The sequence below is a fragment of the Podarcis liolepis genome, assembly GCF_965112155.1.
Source record: "Podarcis liolepis genome assembly, chromosome: 13".
NCBI lineage: Eukaryota > Metazoa > Chordata > Lepidosauria > Squamata > Lacertidae > Podarcis > Podarcis liolepis.
The window spans coordinates 19,650,525-19,667,398 of NC_139573.1; the positions used below are offsets into that span (position 1 = coordinate 19,650,525).

At 47.8% G+C, this 16,874-nt stretch overlaps 2 protein-coding genes across 4 annotated transcripts; one reads left to right on the forward strand and one right to left on the reverse strand.

The window, feature by feature from the left end:
• Positions 1-473: 473 nt before the first annotated feature.
• Positions 474-9,186, forward strand: LOC310691768 (suppressor of cytokine signaling 3-like). Its single transcript, XM_083471778.1, has 2 exons — positions 474-1,286; positions 8,400-9,186. Exon 2 carries the CDS (start codon positions 8,451-8,453, stop codon positions 9,063-9,065), a length of 615 nt encoding a protein of 204 aa, XP_083327904.1. The 5' UTR covers positions 474-1,286; positions 8,400-8,450; the 3' UTR covers positions 9,066-9,186.
• A 2,634-nt stretch (positions 9,187-11,820) lies between these two features.
• Positions 11,821-16,371, reverse strand: RPS9 (ribosomal protein S9). Of its 3 annotated transcripts, XR_014518529.1 has the most exons (7): positions 16,252-16,368; positions 14,684-14,803; positions 14,460-14,582; positions 13,033-13,219; positions 12,862-12,886; positions 12,692-12,817; positions 11,916-12,089 (listed from the first exon to the last, which is right to left on the reverse strand). XR_014518529.1 is itself a non-coding variant. In XM_083471348.1 (5 exons), exons 2-5 carry the CDS (start codon positions 14,778-14,780, stop codon positions 11,912-11,914), a joined length of 585 nt encoding a protein of 194 aa, XP_083327474.1. In that variant the 5' UTR covers positions 14,781-14,803; positions 16,252-16,298; the 3' UTR covers positions 11,821-11,911. The 3 variants fall into 3 exon arrangements, 1 of the variants encoding a protein (XP_083327474.1); XR_014518528.1 differs by having other exon boundaries at positions 11,821-12,089; positions 12,692-12,886; positions 16,252-16,371; XM_083471348.1 differs by lacking the exons at positions 12,692-12,817; positions 12,862-12,886 and having other exon boundaries at positions 11,821-12,089; positions 16,252-16,298.
• Between the last annotated feature and the right edge of the window lie 503 nt (positions 16,372-16,874).

The following is a 16,874-nucleotide window of genomic DNA, read 5'->3' on the forward strand; positions in this document are numbered from 1 at the left end:
TGCAAACTGCCCATGTGCAGAGGGCAACCTCATGTGCAAAGCGAAGGCGGCTGGCGGGTGGCTGGAGCGGGAGCCGTGGCGGCCACTTGGGGGAAGGTTTTCCTGCTTCGTCTCTTGGGACGCCCGGCCGCGAGGGGGTTAAACGGGTCTCGCGTGGCTGTTGTTTTTTTGCTTTTCGGCCCGCGGGATCTCCCTGCAAGCCCCTGGATCACCTTACCCAACCTCTCTTCCCTCTTCTGCAGCAGGGATAGGCGGGGACCAGCTCGCTTTCCCCTCCTCCTTACCAACAGTCCCCTCCACACTTCCAGGAATCACCCAGGAAAAAAAAAATGCAGGAGGGGGAGGGCGAGGGGGAGGGAGCCTAGCGGGGTTTACACAGCCACTTCCTGCCAATCAGGAGCCTTCCAGCCACCTCCGGCGGCCAATGAAAGTTCTGACCATTCATAAAAATAAATACTCTTGCCACACTCCACCCCAGCCACACACAGGCACCAGGAATCCAAGCCTCTCTTTCCCCCAGCGTGTCAGTTTCCCCGTGAAATATACAAGCTCCTCTTGGAACCGGAGCAGCTCAAATATTATTCTTGTAGCTCTCGCTCTCTTTCCCGCCCTTCTCCGTCCCTCCAGCTCCCAGCACGATGCAGCCAGCAGCAGCCACACGCTGACATGGGATGCGAGTTCACCGGCTCTCGCTCTCTTCCTCCTCCTCCCACCGCCGACCAGCCCCGCTTTACTCCGCTAACGGGAAAAGCGCTTCAGAAACGCGCGCGCACATTCACACGCACTTCCAGGAAACCAGAAAGACGCTGCGATTCTTGGCGAGAGGAAACGGATCGGTCGGCCTTTCTGCGCGCACACTCCTCCCCCCCTCCTCCTCCGCCCCGAGCAACTTCCACCACTTTCGACTCCTCTTGAGTAGTCCTAATCCGGGAGGTATCCGGTCGGTTTGTGTGTGTGTGCCGGGGAGGGGGATGCGGGGGGGAGAGAGAGATTAATTGGCCCAGCCTGGGAACAAGCCTCCCATCCGGTGCGCCCCAGGCGCGCGGGGCGTTTGCAGACTCTGCTCGGCGCACCGCTTCCCCCTCCCGACCACAACCCGCCCCCCTCGCCGGCGTTGCAAGTATGGCAAAGGCAGGCGATCGGACTGGGCTCGGTTTCGGCAGAGGAAGGGGAGAGCATTTTTAAATTTTGATCCCCCCCACCCCACCCGTTCCCTCCCTCCCTCTCTTTTCTTCCACTCTTGGAGAGACACGCACAGGCACCTCGCTGCTTTCACGCCGCCAAAGGTAAGTGAGTTTAAAATAACGACGACGGCGAGAGCATGAATAGCCCCCATCCCACTCCCTGGTTTATGTTGTTGATGCCAGAAGTGGGGGACAGGGCTGAGATTGCGAAGGTGGGGAGAAGACGACGAGGAGACAGGACCAGCCCGCCCTGAGTTGGAAGCGAGGAGTAGTCAGTGCCTGGTAACTTTGGCTCCTGCCCTATTGTGGTGGTTTTCATGTCGGGTGCTAGTCAGCCTGGGAGAAATAACTTTCTCCAAGTTTAATTTTGTATCCTCGTCATAAAGGATTAATTATTATGACGGTTATTAATTATTTAAGGAAATAAGGGGAATCCAGATTATAGGCAAAGCAGCACGGTGGTTTAGGTTGGGGGGGGGGGTAAATAAGGACTAGAATCTGTACAAATTGGAAATCTGACCAAAAAGGGGGGGGGGGTCAAAGAAAATGCAAACTTCCAAAACATTTAACATTTTGCTTTTGAGAGCTGACTTCTGGAGGATATTAATGTTCTATCTTTGTGGCTGTTGTAATTAAAACAAAACAATACGCACAGCCAACTTGCTACATTCAGGACTTTTCCATTTCCACCACACACGCCTTAAAAAAACCTAGTGGGATTGCACAACTGGGAGTATTGGAAGTGGAAAATCAGCAGGATTTTTAAATTCAGCTAACCCAACAGAAAATTTATTTAGGAGTTGGTTTTCGAACCATAGCAAAACCTTGCTTGGAAGCCCCAGCTTATTTCCACATATTCCCCTTCTAAAGATGAACAGTGTTTCTTTGCTATTTTGTGGAATTCTATCCCTAGTATCATCAACATCATCATTATTTGTTATCGCCATCATCAAAATAGGTATTGATTGCCTTTCCGTAAACCATCCTGAAGGCATTGTTGCTGCTTGAAAAATGAAGGAGACAATAACATGTAATTAAGAGCAGCGAGAAAAGGAGGGGCCTTTTGGGGTAAAGGTGGCAACTCAGAGGAAGAGCATCTGCTTTGCATTGCAAAAGGTTCCCTGGTTCAGGTGCGGCTGGGCATGTTCCGTGTCTGAAACCCTGGAAAACCACTGCTAATGGTGCTCAGACTGAACTAGACGGACTAATTGTCTGACTGTGTTTAAGGCTTTTTACTATGTTCCTACAGCCCAACCCAAGATGTGCATATTTACGTCCTGTTTATTTAAGTGGGAAACTTATGCCCATGCTTAAGCCTTCCGTTTTAAATGCGATCCCCTTTTCTAAAGCCTTCAAGTCCAAAGCGATTGCAAAAAAGTTTTGCTAACAAGAGAGAAAGAAAGAGAAAGAGAGAAAGAAAGGCAACGAGGTGTGGCCAGCTTGGCAGGGTGTTCTGCCATTGCAATGCCACTGTTGAGGAGACTCTTCCTTAAGTATAGAGAAAAAGGTGTGTGGGACTCGGAGTAAAACTGCCTTAGAAGATCACCGGTGCCAAGAATGTTCCTATGTGCCTCTTGTTTATGGTTAACCATCAAGGACTCGATTTAAACCCATGCAGAGATTCAACAGGTAACCTCTTCCAGGGGACCATTCTGCAGCTCCCTCCCCCCCCCCCTTGGGAGTGAATTGTCCAACTGCACCCAAGGCAGAAGGAAAACCCAGAGCACCGACTCACACAGAGATATGACAGGCAACACCCATCTGACACCAGTTCTTGTATGACTGGAAGCTGCTAGCACAGCTGATCCAAGCCGGATTTCTCTCCTCCAGCAAAGACTGGAAAGCTAGAGCAGCGACTCACTCAGAGAGGCAGCCTTATTGTGGATGGGTACTTCTGGCTCACAAAAACAGTCAATCATTTACTTTCTTTTTTTCTGGGGAAAAAAGAACATAGGGAGCTGACCTATGCCTGGTCAGGCTGCTGATCCATCCAGGATGTAGATCTACCTACTGCCTTTCCCATCACCTGCTACCTGATGTTTTTAAGTGGGGGTCCAGGGGACGCGGGTGGCGCTGTGGGTAAAACCTCAGCACCTAGGACTTGCCGATCGTCAGGTCGGCGGTTCGAATCCCTGCGGCGGGGTGCGCTCCTGTTGCTCAGTCCCAGCGTTTGCCAACCTAGCAGTTCGAAAGCACTCCCGGGTGCAAGTAGATAAATAGGGACCGCTTACAGCGGGAAGGTAAACGGCATTCCGTGTGCTGCACTGGCTCGCCAGATGCAGCTTGTCACGCTGGCCACGTGACCCGGAAGTGTCTGCGGACAGCGCTGGCCCCCGGCCTCTTAAGTGAGATGGGCGCACAACCCTAGAGTCGGACACGACTGGCCCATACGGGCAGGGGTACCTTTACCTTTTACCAGGGTTTGACCCTGGGACCATCTCAATCCAAAGCTTATGCTTCACCCACTGAGCCAATGTCCCCTTCCCTGGTTTCCTAATGGCAGGGCTTGCAGTTTCTTCATAGTGTTGCGCTTAGGTAATTTTAGACTCTGGACACTAATGGGCTCGCAGCCTGCCCCACTTTAGGCGGTCATGTGTTTTGCTTCCCTTTCTTCAGAATGTGGCAAGCCTTTCAGCCCCTGTTCCTGCTGCCGAGGGAGACAGCTGGACCTCTGGCACAAAGACTTGCCCCATGGCAGCCACTGTTTGCTTGCGGCACCCAAGTTGGCAGGGACATTGATGGGTAACTTAACCATTTCAAGGCCTGGACACAAAGGCAAACATTAGCATAACGTTTCCATGTGCTAATGTATATGTAGAGATGGGAACATCTCTAGGGATTGAATCTGAGACTTTCTGCGGGTGCTCCAACCACTAAGCTGACAGCCCTCCCCCCTTAAAAAACAACAAAAACCCACCCACAGATTTCTCACCCAAATCAAACAGATAATTTTTTGAGTTAATTTAGGAACAGAGGTTGCCTCTACTCAGTTCCTCTTCAGATTCATTTATCCCCATTGATTTCTCACAGGCCCTTCTCCAAATCAATTCTTTTTGCCCAAATCAACTCTAGATAAAGTAGTCTTAAATTAATTTATTTCCCCAGGTGAGTATCCTACACAGTAACCTAGAGCTCTCTCACACGCATGCATTCAATTTCCCTTGAATTCATTACCTGGCTTCAAACACTAGGGGGCATTAGAAAAAGGTTTGAACCCCCATATCGCCATGGGCCCACCTGTATCAACTCTACAGTTTGAGAATTACTAAATTCCCAATGTTTGTGTGTGGGTGTGGAGGTTTTATTTCTGCATCAGAACCTCATCACAGCCCTGCCAGCCTGTACAGGGTGCTTTGGTGGGGGGGGGGGGGCGTGATTTCTGCCTGAAGAATGATAGGTGCAGAAAGCACCACTCAATTCAATTTTTTTTCAGGAGAGATTGGGGACCAGGGTACTATACTAGAATCCTGCTGCCACATCCAAGCTCGTGTATCTGAACAACAGAACTGTGCTCTAATGTAATATAAATCCCCACCCTCCCTCTCAGTATTATTCACAGATGCCTCCTTTAAAAAATAAGAAGAAGAAATTCCATATATTGTTTAATTTTTCTGGAGTAGCATTCGCCACGTCGATTCTGCTGTGGGAATGAAGGCTTCCAAAAGCACTTTTCTGGCAGAGGTTCTTTGTAAACACTGGCATAGCATAGCTTCCCTCCCGCCCCCCCCCCAAGCAAGTTAACCACACCCATCCCACTTAGTCTCCTCCCCCTAACTTTTTCAGAGGGTCTCGGGAAGCAGCTACAGTGGGATGATAAGATCTTCCAAGATGGTTTTCAGCAGCAGAATGGTCACTGCAGCCTGATGTGTTCTTGGGGCTGTACCACTTCAGTATGGGGGAATGATTCTTGATTTCTGTATGCAGGGATGTTTTGCTGTGGGGAAACTTGTCAAATGTGCAGCCTTCAGCTTCCAGTGGTACAGCCCTGAGGAGGCTTTACCAGGCAGAGCCTGCATATTAGCTCTAAAACGGGGATTCAGACCTTGTTGTTCCTTTTTATGCTCGCAAGCAGATACGCATCGGGTGAAGTTTCCTTATCACTACAGCTCTTTCAAGGAAAAGCATCACCTGTTGAATTTCTGCCCACACACAGCTGGCAGAGGTACGGTATATGACGTCCACCAGAGGGGAACCAAAAATATGGCAACCCTGGTCTAAGCCACACTTGATTCCTTATTATAGGAGACTATCAGGAGGTTCAGACCTAGAGGGCACCAGCATATATTGTTCTGAGATGGGTAACAACTTTGGGGTACTTAATGTGTGCAGTTTGCAAATCTGTGGGAAATCCTAGACAGCTGGACAGTTCAAATTACTTGAGAATGTGCAATGAACATAACAGTGATTCCTTTCCAAAGTGACAAAAAAAGGTCTTTGCTTCCTCTTTCCCAGGAAGTAGGAAGTTGCAGAGTATGTTTCCTTTTAATGAAATAACAGTTACAAAGGCTTTGCAGCAGGTGTTTACTTATAAAAAGACAACAACATTTTGGGATCAAACAGGCTTATATTTACCAGGCCCCAAGTGCTATTTTGGGTAGTAGACTCTCAAGGTGCTACTAGGTGAACCGCTACAGCCCACCCCAAGACTTCACTGCCAGCTCTCTGTGAGATTCCTTGTATGGCTCCCTATCTCCACCCCAAACTCTGGTGAGTGTTGCATTACAAAGGAAGGAGAGTTTTCCATCCATCAAGGACCAGTATGCTGTTTTGACTACCATAGAAGCGGGTGGCACTGTGGGTTAAACCACAGAGCCTAGGACTTGCCGATCAGAAGGTCGGCAGTTTGAATCCCCGTGACGGGGTGAGCTCCCGTTGCTTGGTCCCAGCTCCTGCCAACCTAGCAGTTCGAAAGCACATCAAAGTGCAAGTAGATAAGTAGGCACCACTCCGGCAGGAAGGTAAACGGCGTTTCCGTGTGCTACTCTAGTTCGCCAGGAAGCGGCTTAGTCATGCTGGCCACATGACCTGGAAGCTGTATGCTGGCTCCCTCGGCCAATAAAGCGAGATGAGCGCCACAACCCTGACTGGACCTAACGCTCAGGGCTACCGGTACCTTTACTTTTACGTGCCTCTTACAAAATCGTTTTATGACCAGTCATATCCATATCATTAAATGTTTAGCACATTTAAAGCACCTGCCTTTCCCCAAAGAATCCTGGGGACTTTGGGGGAAGCCACCTGTTGAACTACTGTAAATGTGCTTTAAATGTATGGTGCAGGTGTGATTTCAGTAGAGGGATTTGAACCCAACTCTTTAAGCAGGCCTGGTCCTAGTATAAATAGCATCTTGGGGTGAGGGATGCCTGCAGCACTCCCCTCTGTGGCTGGTTTTGTAGGGCTGCCAAGTTATGTAGCTTGTGCAAGGTTGCAAAACATGACGGTATAACATGCCCTTGTTGCTCCCAGGCATTCCCAGAAATGCTCATGAAAAGATCCCGGAGCTACCTGTCAATGATTTTGCCCCAGCAGTGTAGACAGAACAGTCAACAAACTCTGAACTTAGCTGGACAACAACACACACACACCCCTTCTTCAGCTTGGCACCCAAGGAGAGCAACACAGCTCATCCACCACTATGTTTGAGCTACAGCCATTAGTTCCAAGTAATCACACAACCAGATCTGCTGCAAGATCAAGCAGTCTTCTATGCTTCTGTCCAGTTTAGTAACAGGAAAAGCTTTGGAGATGTGTCAGCAGAACAAGGTGGGAGAGGGGTGAGGCAGTGGAAGGGAGAGCACCACTGTACACTGCAGATAAGAGGTTCCTACAAGAGCATCTTCTCAATGCTTTGTCCCTGCAGCCTGTTCCTGTTTTGGATATACAATCCCCTGGACGATGATACTGTGGGGGAAATATCATTGCTTCTTAGAATGATGGCATTGTAGGGTTGGAAGGGACCCCAAAGATCATCTCTGCAATGCAGGAATCTCTGCTAAGGCATCCACCAGCCTCCACTTAAAAACCTCCACGGAGAGTCTGCCACCTTCCAATACAAGGGAGTCTGTTCCACTGTTGAGCAGTGCTTGGTGTTAGACAGTTATTCCTGTAGAGTCAGGATCTCCTTTCTTGTCACTTGAATCCACTAGTTCCAGTCCTAATCTCTGGAGTGGGAGAAAACAAGTTTGCTCCATCTTCCATGTTAACAGCCCTTTAGATATCTGAAGATGATTATCATATCTCCTCTGAGTAGAACTTAGTTGGATACAAGTCATTGATTTTAATGGGTGTATTCCCTGTAGGACTAATAGGATATCACTCAGGATCCTAATATGTCCTCCCTGCTTTGATATCTGGGCACCCAAATTTGCCTTTGTTCTTCTGGGTATAACTTTCATGGATGATTCCCATAGCTACTAGTGGCAAAGGCTTGTGCAAGAGCTGCGTTTGCTCAATCATAGCCCAGCAAACACTGGACAACATAGCTAAGGCTTCCTGCAAGAAGTTGAAAGCTGTGAAGCCAAGTGCTCCAGCTTGGTGCACTGGAATGTCAACACAACATCCTTGGTTTGATCTGGTCAGCGAAAGAGGGTTTGTTTCTGTCCCCACCCCCCCCAAGGCCTTACCAATTTTGATGACGTGGCAAAAAAATAAAAAATAAAAATTAGGTACAGCACTAGAGTGGGCAGAGAGACCTAGTGCCCTGGTTAGGTTGCAAACCACCTCCTGCCCAGTTGGCAGATTGATCTGGTGGCCACAACCTCCCATCTCAGCTGATCTGCATGGAGTTGTGTGTCTGCAAGTGTGTGAGGTAACCACACACACACACACACACACACACACCACTGATGGACAACACCTGGAAGTTTTTGGCCAAGGGTGAATGTGGCTTTCAAACCAAAAAAACTTACTTTAGATAAAATGTCAAAGCTTTTCCAACTTTTCCAACAAACTTTGCTAAACCGGCTTTGTTCAGTTGTGCTGCTCTGAGATCTTTCACAGCAAATGCACAGGAATAATATGAAGCGTTTTTAGTTAGCGTGTCTCCATTTCTGCACATATTGGAATAGACCTATTTCCCAAGTTTCTTGGTTCTGCTTTTATGCTTTGTCTCAAGCAAAGAAGCTGTGAGTCCAGGGGAGACACCTGCACCTTTCAACTGGAGTTTGAAAGCCGGCAGGTTCCTGCCGCATGAACTGTCTCTGCCTTCCTTTTCAGATGCTGCTCCGGTAACCGACTGAGCGTCTCTTCCGGCCACCTGGAGGCGCAATGGTCCCCCTGTGCTGGTGCTGCCCGCCAGCACCTGCTCCAGCTGCGGCGGCCATGACGGGCACAGCCACAACCTCCTACCACTTCAAGAGTTTCTGTGGGGAGTTTGAGCGGGTGGAAAGTGCCCTGGAACGCCTCGAGGCCAGCGGCTTCTACTGGGGCAGCCTGTCTGGGGCCGAAGCCAAGCGCCTTTTGACCTCCCAGCCGCCCGGCGTCTTCCTCGTGCGAGACTCCTCCGACCACCACCACCTCTTCACCCTGAGCGTCCGCACCAACACGGGCATCACCAACCTGCGCATCCAGCAGCAGGGCTCAGCTTTCCACCTGGAGGCCTTGCCAGGCGCTGGCCACCCTCCGGCCTTCCACTGTGTGGTCCGGCTAGTAGAGCACTATCTGTGCCTGGGAGCGGTAGAAGGGGGGCCCTGCTACCTGGAGAGGGAGGGGCAGCCCCCAGTGCCTTTGGCCCTCGCCCATCCTCTCTGCTGCAAAGTGCCCACCTTGCAAGAGCTGAGTCGCCGGGCAGTGCGTGCCAGTATGAGGGGCAGAGGCGATGCCAGGGCTCAGCTGCAGGGGCTGCCAGTACCGCAGGGACTGTTGAACTCGCTGTGCACCTGAAAGGCTCGTTTCCTTCCTAACATTCCTTGTACAGTACATAAGCAGGCCTGTCTGCACAGTGTATTGCTGGGGGCGCCTGTTTATCATTATCTTTGTGGAATAAACCAACTGGTATACTGGGGGCAGCCATCTCTTCATTCATCAAAAGCCTTCAAATTCATTCTGATGCTCTCAAGATGTCAGGTATCACCAGAAGCAGAGAAAAGGAAAAAAGCTGCCTATTCCAAGACCTGGGTGGGCTTGTAAGACAAGCCCCCATCTCAAAAGCACATTCAGAGAAAGGTATAAAGAACTCCTGCTCTCGGGAGGAGTTGCATCCTTGCAGGTTCACACTTGCAATCTCCATGGCCTAAGATGTAACTGTTGCCCTAGAACAGGTAAGAGTTCTCTTATTCACCAGAAAGTCACTAGGAGATGCACTGCTCAGTGTTAAATGAGGGGTAGATGCAGTAAATCTAGCAACCATCAGAGGTATAGTACAGTGGTACCTCGGGTTAAGTACTTAATTCGTTCCGGAGGTCTGAAACTGTTCTTAACCTGAAGCACCACTTTAGATAATGGGGCAGCCTCCTGCTGCTGTGCCGCCAGAGCACTATTTCTGTTCTCATCCTGAAGCAAAGTTCTTAACCTGAAGCATTATTTCTGGGTTAGCGGAGTCTGTAACCTGTAGTGTTTCTAACCCAAGGTACCACTGTAATTTGTCAGAATAAACCTGCAGTCTTCTAGGTGTGAGCAACTCCGTTCCTTCAGATGTTGACGAACTAAAAGCCCCCTCATCTGAAGGGATAAAAGTTCCCCATACCAGTGTGGTGTAGTGGTTAAGAGCGGTAGTCTCGTAATCTGGGGAACCGGGTTCGTGTCTCCGCTCCTCCACATGCAGCTGCTGAGTGACCTTGGGCCAGTCACACTTCTTTGAAGTCTCTCAGCCCCACTCACCTCACAGAGTGTTTGTTGTGGGGGAGGAAGGGAAAGGAGAATGTTAGCCGCTTTGAGACTCCTGAAGGGGAGTGAAAGGCGGGATATCAAATCCAAACTCTTCTTCTTCTTCTTCTTTTAATGTGCCACAAGCCAAGGTTCTTAAACGTTTAGCTAGAAATTGTGCACTATGCTACAAATGAGAAGCCCTTGCTTCCCATAGTGTATGGGGAAGGATGTGGGCATTCCATGACCAAGGAAAAGGCATTCTTTGTACAGGTCAGACTGGTTTTCCTTTGCAAAGGCATCCTTCTCTCCACACCAGAGCCTTCTCCCACTCACTTTTCATGTTTGACCACCACCACATCCCATTTTTCTACACGTGACACAAATCTTTCCAGTCACTGCCCTAAGGGCAGGTCATTACTGTAACTTGACAGGCCTCAAGAATGTTGACACAGGAAACTAGTTGTTGAGAAAAAGACATTTTGAGGCAAAAAGAAAGTACAAGCTCAGCTAATTTGATGCTGCCTCTGGCAACTCTTTAGCTTGTGTATGTTTTCATTAACAGCCTGGTGTGTGCAAAGGCCGTGTCACTGGGGAGCTTGGAAGAGCAGAGGGGGCCACAGATCTGCAGCAGTGTTTAAAGAAAGGAGTGGCTTCTAGTTTATTACAAGGGACTAGGCTATACCAGTGAGCATATATGCTCAACACTTGCCATGCACTCAAACCCTGTACAAACCAGCAGGAACAACCTGCCATACCAGATGTGTTAAAGCTTTAAAACAAAAAAAAACTTAAGCTACCTTTGTCTAAAAACTGTACCCGACCAATTAATAATTGAAGTTAATTCTTATATCCTGTGCTGTTCCAGTTTACCCAAACGTTAACTCGAGCCACCCTGCCCCCATTTAAATCAACTGCAGTCATGTGTTGTCTGATTTCAATCTTATTCTTGGGTTGTAGATTCTGCATTTCTTGTTGGCAAGCCAGATCTCTTACTGGAAACTCTGGGAGTCCCTGCCAATTTGCCTCCAAGGCGAGGTGACCCAGAGCTTCAAGCTGCTCTGATAAAACTTGAAAGCTAATTTAACTTCAACTTCTGTTTGCTTGGAAGTCTTGAAAGCAATGAGACACAGCACACATGGGAGGTGCATGCAAAGTTGGCACCCAAAGCGCTCAATTCTGCTCCTGGACCCCAAATCTCTCACTTTTCCACCTGCCATCTGTTCCCGTAGATGCCTCCGGGAAAGATCCCAACTTGTTTCCTGCCAATTTCTTTAATCATCGCTCACCTTTATGCTATTTTCAGCAGTGATCGTTTCCATCTACTGGAGATAAGGGTTGCAATTCAGCTATACATATATATGCATGCTAATTCCAGGAATAATCCCCCTTGAGAGTGTACAGAAAAACAAGGGGAAATATAGTATTATGGGTCCAGGGAATGAATGACCCAGGAGGCTATTGGGAATGGCCTCTCCTCCAGATTTCAGTTCCAACTTTCCAAGGCAAGGGGGAGGGGGTTGGCACAACTACCGCTCCTTGTTTTTGGACCCTTGTGTGCAATGGAGTTAACCATTTCATAGATGGAAAAGAGGCATGTATATGTTAAGAGTACAGTATTGGCGCACTGTACCCTCCTCAGCCACACTCCACTACTAGCCCCATTCCCAACCAACAATTGGCTGCTGCTTCTTCCTATGCAGATGTCCTGTTTGCTGGGAACAACCCTCAACTGAGTTTCCCATCTGAACAGAGCGCTCCATGCAAGATCACTTGTTGCAGGTATCATCAGGTATTTTCGAGATGCACCCCCGACACCAGAAGGGCTACAATATTTTATCCACAAATATTTTTTATTGTGTAATGTTACAGTTAAGGCAGGTTTGATTCCCCACCAGCATGTGCGGAGGGGAGCACCCCACAGCTTAATCTTCTTCCTCATCATCACCGCCTCCAGCACCACCCTGGCCCTTCTTGGCATTCTTCCTCTTGACGCGACCTGGGCGGCCACCACCATATGGTGAGCGGAGGGAGAAGTCAATATGCTTTTGGGAGTCCAGGCGGACGATGAAGGAAGGGATGTTCACTACTTGCTTCCTTACACTGAAGAGGGAAAAAGGAAGCAGTTACAGACGTTCCAGCTAAACCCGGCAGCATTCTTCTTAAGAACGGTTTTTCACAGAACTAGAGAGCTAAAGTGATTGATGGAAGAGAGCCAAGTGAGGAATCAAGTGATCATCCCCCAATTCCAGCACTCAGGGAGTTTAAAATTTAAAAGCTCAGCATTTGGCAACATGGAAATTAACATCCTCCTCCTATTATCAAAGCCAGGGTTAACCTCAGCCCCTTCCTTAATTAACACTGCAATGAATTCCTAAACAAGATACTCAGAACTAAGCCCCACCATTCAATAGGTCTTTCTTAACACATTAATAAGTGTTGAACAATACAACTCAAAGCAACTATGCCCTCACAACTTTTACTCGCAAAACTGGTCACAGAACAAAGGTTTCAGAACGAACCAACAGGAAATGCTTGGGAGAAACTGACTCAAGTTTGACATTTACTGCTGTTGCCCTCAGTATACAATGGCAAGATGAATGCCTGGTTATACTGAAAACTGGGTGTAACAGCAGACAATTCGCTAACAAGAGGGATAACATCAACACTTTGTGCCGAGAAGGAGCAGAGCTGCTAGTTGTTACCTCTACTGCCCACACGCCAAGACCTTCGCAAGGTGTACGGCTGAGCCGCAGTGAACCTTGCCGAAACTGTTGGTGCTTTTGGCATACAGCCTCATTAGGCAGACTGCAGGGCTTTTAGGTTATCCAGGGTTCCAGTCCAGGGGAGGGATTGGTGGGGTAAAAAGACACACGGCTGGGACATGTCCACACATCTCCCTGCACAGGCCACACATAAGAGACATCAGATGCATTACTTCAGAGGTAGACCCTGTCTTTGCAACCCACAGCAACTCAGTCATTGCTTTTGACTTCGTTCTGCTTAAGCGAAATGCCACTTCTAAACATACTCCAAGGCAACATACCGGATGTGTCTTTGACGGATGAGCACCCGGGCATGGTGGATGGACTTGGCCAGGCCCAGCTTGAAGACCTGGGTTTGGAGACGCCTTTCCAGAAAATCCTCAATTTTCAAACCCAGGATGTAATCCAGCTTCATCTTGCCCTCATCCAGCACCCCAATTCTGACCAGACGGCGCAGCAGGGCATTACCTAGGAAAAGATATGGACATGTAAACAAGCTGAAGAGGCCCACACACGATAAGAGAAGTGGGCACATGATTCATGTATTTTGGTACGTCTTAAGTGGCCATGAAAAAAGCATTCTCTATGAAATGCTAATGACGGGTGGGGGAGAGAAGAGAAAGAAATGGCACCAAGTTGACGCCAGCATCTGAAACTCCCTTTGTTCTAGGTGTGCTTTGCGAAAGGGAATTTCATTAGTGTGAGCAGTTTCTGAGCTCTGGGTGCAGTACTGCGCCTAAGATTTCAGATTAAAATTGCCACTGCTAGAAGGAAAGGAGGACTTTTTTCTGCCTCCCCACTTTCAGCCACTCTGAAGACTGGAGAAAGGATCCTCATAATATTACAGGGGCAGGCAGGGGAAGTATGGATTTGTTTTTTGCAGTCTTCAGATAAGGACCAAACCATGTGAAAACTGAACTTAAGACTTTACCTGCAGTTCATTCATTTTCAGCTTTGTATTCTTGTTATAAAAAAGTGAACCTAGAAACTCTGTTGCAACACCCATAACATAGGTTTAAGGTGCCATTTAGCTCCTAGCTTTCATATCTCAGTTTCTAGCACAGGTTGACATGTTTAGTTACATACTACTAAGCAGCACTATAGTATATTACATTGACCTTGAAATCACAGTTCAAATCCTAGCTCAGCCACAAATGGTGGGCAGTCTTTGAGAAGACAGTCACTCTCAGCCTTAGTCTCTGATCTGAAATATGGGACTGATTTAAAAGATTCTCAAGACAATATATAAATATAATTACAGCAGTAAAAACAATTCAACATAGGTAACTGATATTAATCCAATAGATCTGGATTCCCTTAAATCTAACACAAGAAATAAGCACATCTGAAAGGCATTAAATGTGTGTGTGTATGTATATACACACACAGAGAGAGAGAGAGAGACCGGGACCTGTATCATAAAGTAGTATTTACAATAAAATCTATATATAACACATTGAAATCTAAAACCAGAGACCATCAACTAACCATTATGGAAAGATGAAAATATTACAACTGTCCATAACAGTAAGTTGATAATCTCTGGTTTTAAATTTAATTGGACTAGATCCAAGAAACTGGTAGGATTCATAAAGGAAGTGAACTCACATCCCAGATCCCTTAATCTGCTGGCAACTGTTAAAGGGATCCGCAACAGCAAAAGAACCATTAAAGATGCCAAAGACTGGCATGCCCAGCCCTAACATACCCTCAAAGAGACGCCTCTGATCCTTCTCATCCAAGGTGAGCAGCTCTCGGGCAGCTTTGCGGATCTTGGCCAAGGTGAACTTCACCCGCCACACTTCACGCTTGTTACGCAGCCCATATTCACCTAGGAGGGGGATATAAAAGTTCAAATGTAACATGCGCCTGCCTTTGGAGCGTAACTGTTTAATTGAACAACTCTCTCTTTTTCATCCAGGATAAACTAACCAATCAGTTTCAGTTCCTGGTCAAGCCGGGACTTCTCAAAGGGCCGCCTTGGGGTGACATATGTCTTCCGACATACCCAGCTCCTGGCAACTGGCATGTTGGCCTAAAGGGAGTCCAGTTCTGTGGAGAAAAAAGTTGAGAGATCTATAGAAGTAGCAGGCAGATGAAACAAGTGAAGCAAATGAAGTTTTGATATATTTCACAGCTACTTCTCTGTATAATTTATTATTAGTGTCTCGTCATTTCATTTATACATTCATTCAAACCTATGATGTAGGCTAAGCCAGCCAGGAATTTCAGGTCTAAAGTCAGCCTTTCTTACTTGTAAGGTCAATACTACCCAATGAACCACACCACCCAAACTGAGTTTACGGTAAATTCAATACAAATTTTGTTTTCTGGAGTCTAGACTGACCCTTAACTGACACTACTGGACACCAGAGGGTCACAATTGTTCTTTGTAAAGTTGTGTTGAAGCCCTGAAGGTGATATATATAATGGAAACTTACCCATTAGAAAGGGGGAGAATAGTTTGTTGAAGCAATATGCCACTTTGGACCACTTGCTATATCCAAAAGAAAGCAGCTACTTGCATCCAGTCAGCATTAAACACTGCACTACATTTCAGTGCAGATACTGAATTACAGCAAGCAACTAAAGTACACTTTGCAACTATTTCAATAAACCAGCAAGGCCCTTTGGCCCCTTTTAAAGTCCTGCTCCCCACAAACTAAGCTAAGCAAGACCTGTAATATATATGGCACAATTTACTGCTACTTCAGCATTTTAATGTGGATATAATTTGAGCAGGGAAAAGAGTGTGATTCCATATAACAATGGTTAAGCCCAAATGTTCCCAACTGAGCAGGGAGGTATGAGAATTTGTGAAATGCTCAAAGATGTTATGGGCCATCAGTAAAATAATCTCAAAGAAAGGCACATTCCCTACTCCTCATATTAAGGATGATTTTGCATAAGCAGCATTCACCCACCCAGCCTCTGGGGAGGAAACATTAACAATGAATCAACTGACAAAAGTTTTGAAAACGATTCCACCAAAATTATTGAAAAAGGGAGCACCTAGAAATAGCTGCTATTTTTTCAGCAACACGTGGGGTGAATTGCAGAGTTGGAAGGGACCAAGAGGATCATCTAGTAGGAATCTTTCTGCCCAACGTGACACTCGTAAAATTCACAAGACATGGAAAGCTAACTCCCCTTTAAAAAAAATTTAAATCACGTGAGACCGGCGGTTCGAGGGAGCGCGTTTAATCCCCACCATCCACGAATCCCCTGAATAGGCCGAGCAGCGCCGCGGAAGCAACCACCCGACACGTGTGGTCTGCGCACGCGGGGCTGCCCTAGTTCTACAACCCGCGCATGCGCACTGAGCGAGTGAGGCAGAGGCCGCGCGAATAAAGGCTCCAACTCCCTGATTTAAAGTGGATGCGCAACCGCTGAGGCACCAATTTATTCAGAGTCACTTAAAACGTCCTTCTCGGCCACCGGGGCGCTTCTTATTCCCGACACCGCGCCTCGGGTAGCCATGAAACGAAACCTCCGCTTACCTTCTGACGCACTTGACGGCCACTACTAAAAGGAAGGGAGCGGCCTATGAAGGTTGCTTATATATGTCGTGCGGTGCTCCGCCTACCGTCTCCGCTAGCCAATAGCAAGGCGACGTCTTTCCTGCCTAACCTATTGGCGGAGGGCTGCTTCGCAGCGCTGTAACCAATTAGCGCTTGCTCCAAGGATGATAGAGAGGAAGTCGTAGAGAGGGGTGGCGAGTGGAGCCGCCATTGCTTTGTGGGGTTGGAGCCCTAACAGAGTTCTTCCCTGGGGGCGGGGAGCTTCTCCCTCGTTGCCCGCCGCCATCCCTGCCTGCGGTTTGAAGTTGGCTGAAGAGAATAAACAGGCGTCCCTGCTGCTTTCTGAAACCGAATGTCTCAACAGTTTCCCTATAACACCTCCCACCCCATGCCCTGAACCATAGAGATGCCAAAGAACCCACAATGTGTTTCCGCTCCCTTTTCATTATAGAGATACACAAAAAAAGGTTAGAGTCGGACATACCTTCGCCGCTGTTTCTCACTTCCGGTCTTTAGACCTGGCGTCCTACTCTTGTTTCTATCAAAAGAAACGCGTGGCCAGTGACGGCTTTTTCTGGTTGTGTGCGTGTGTAGTATAGGAT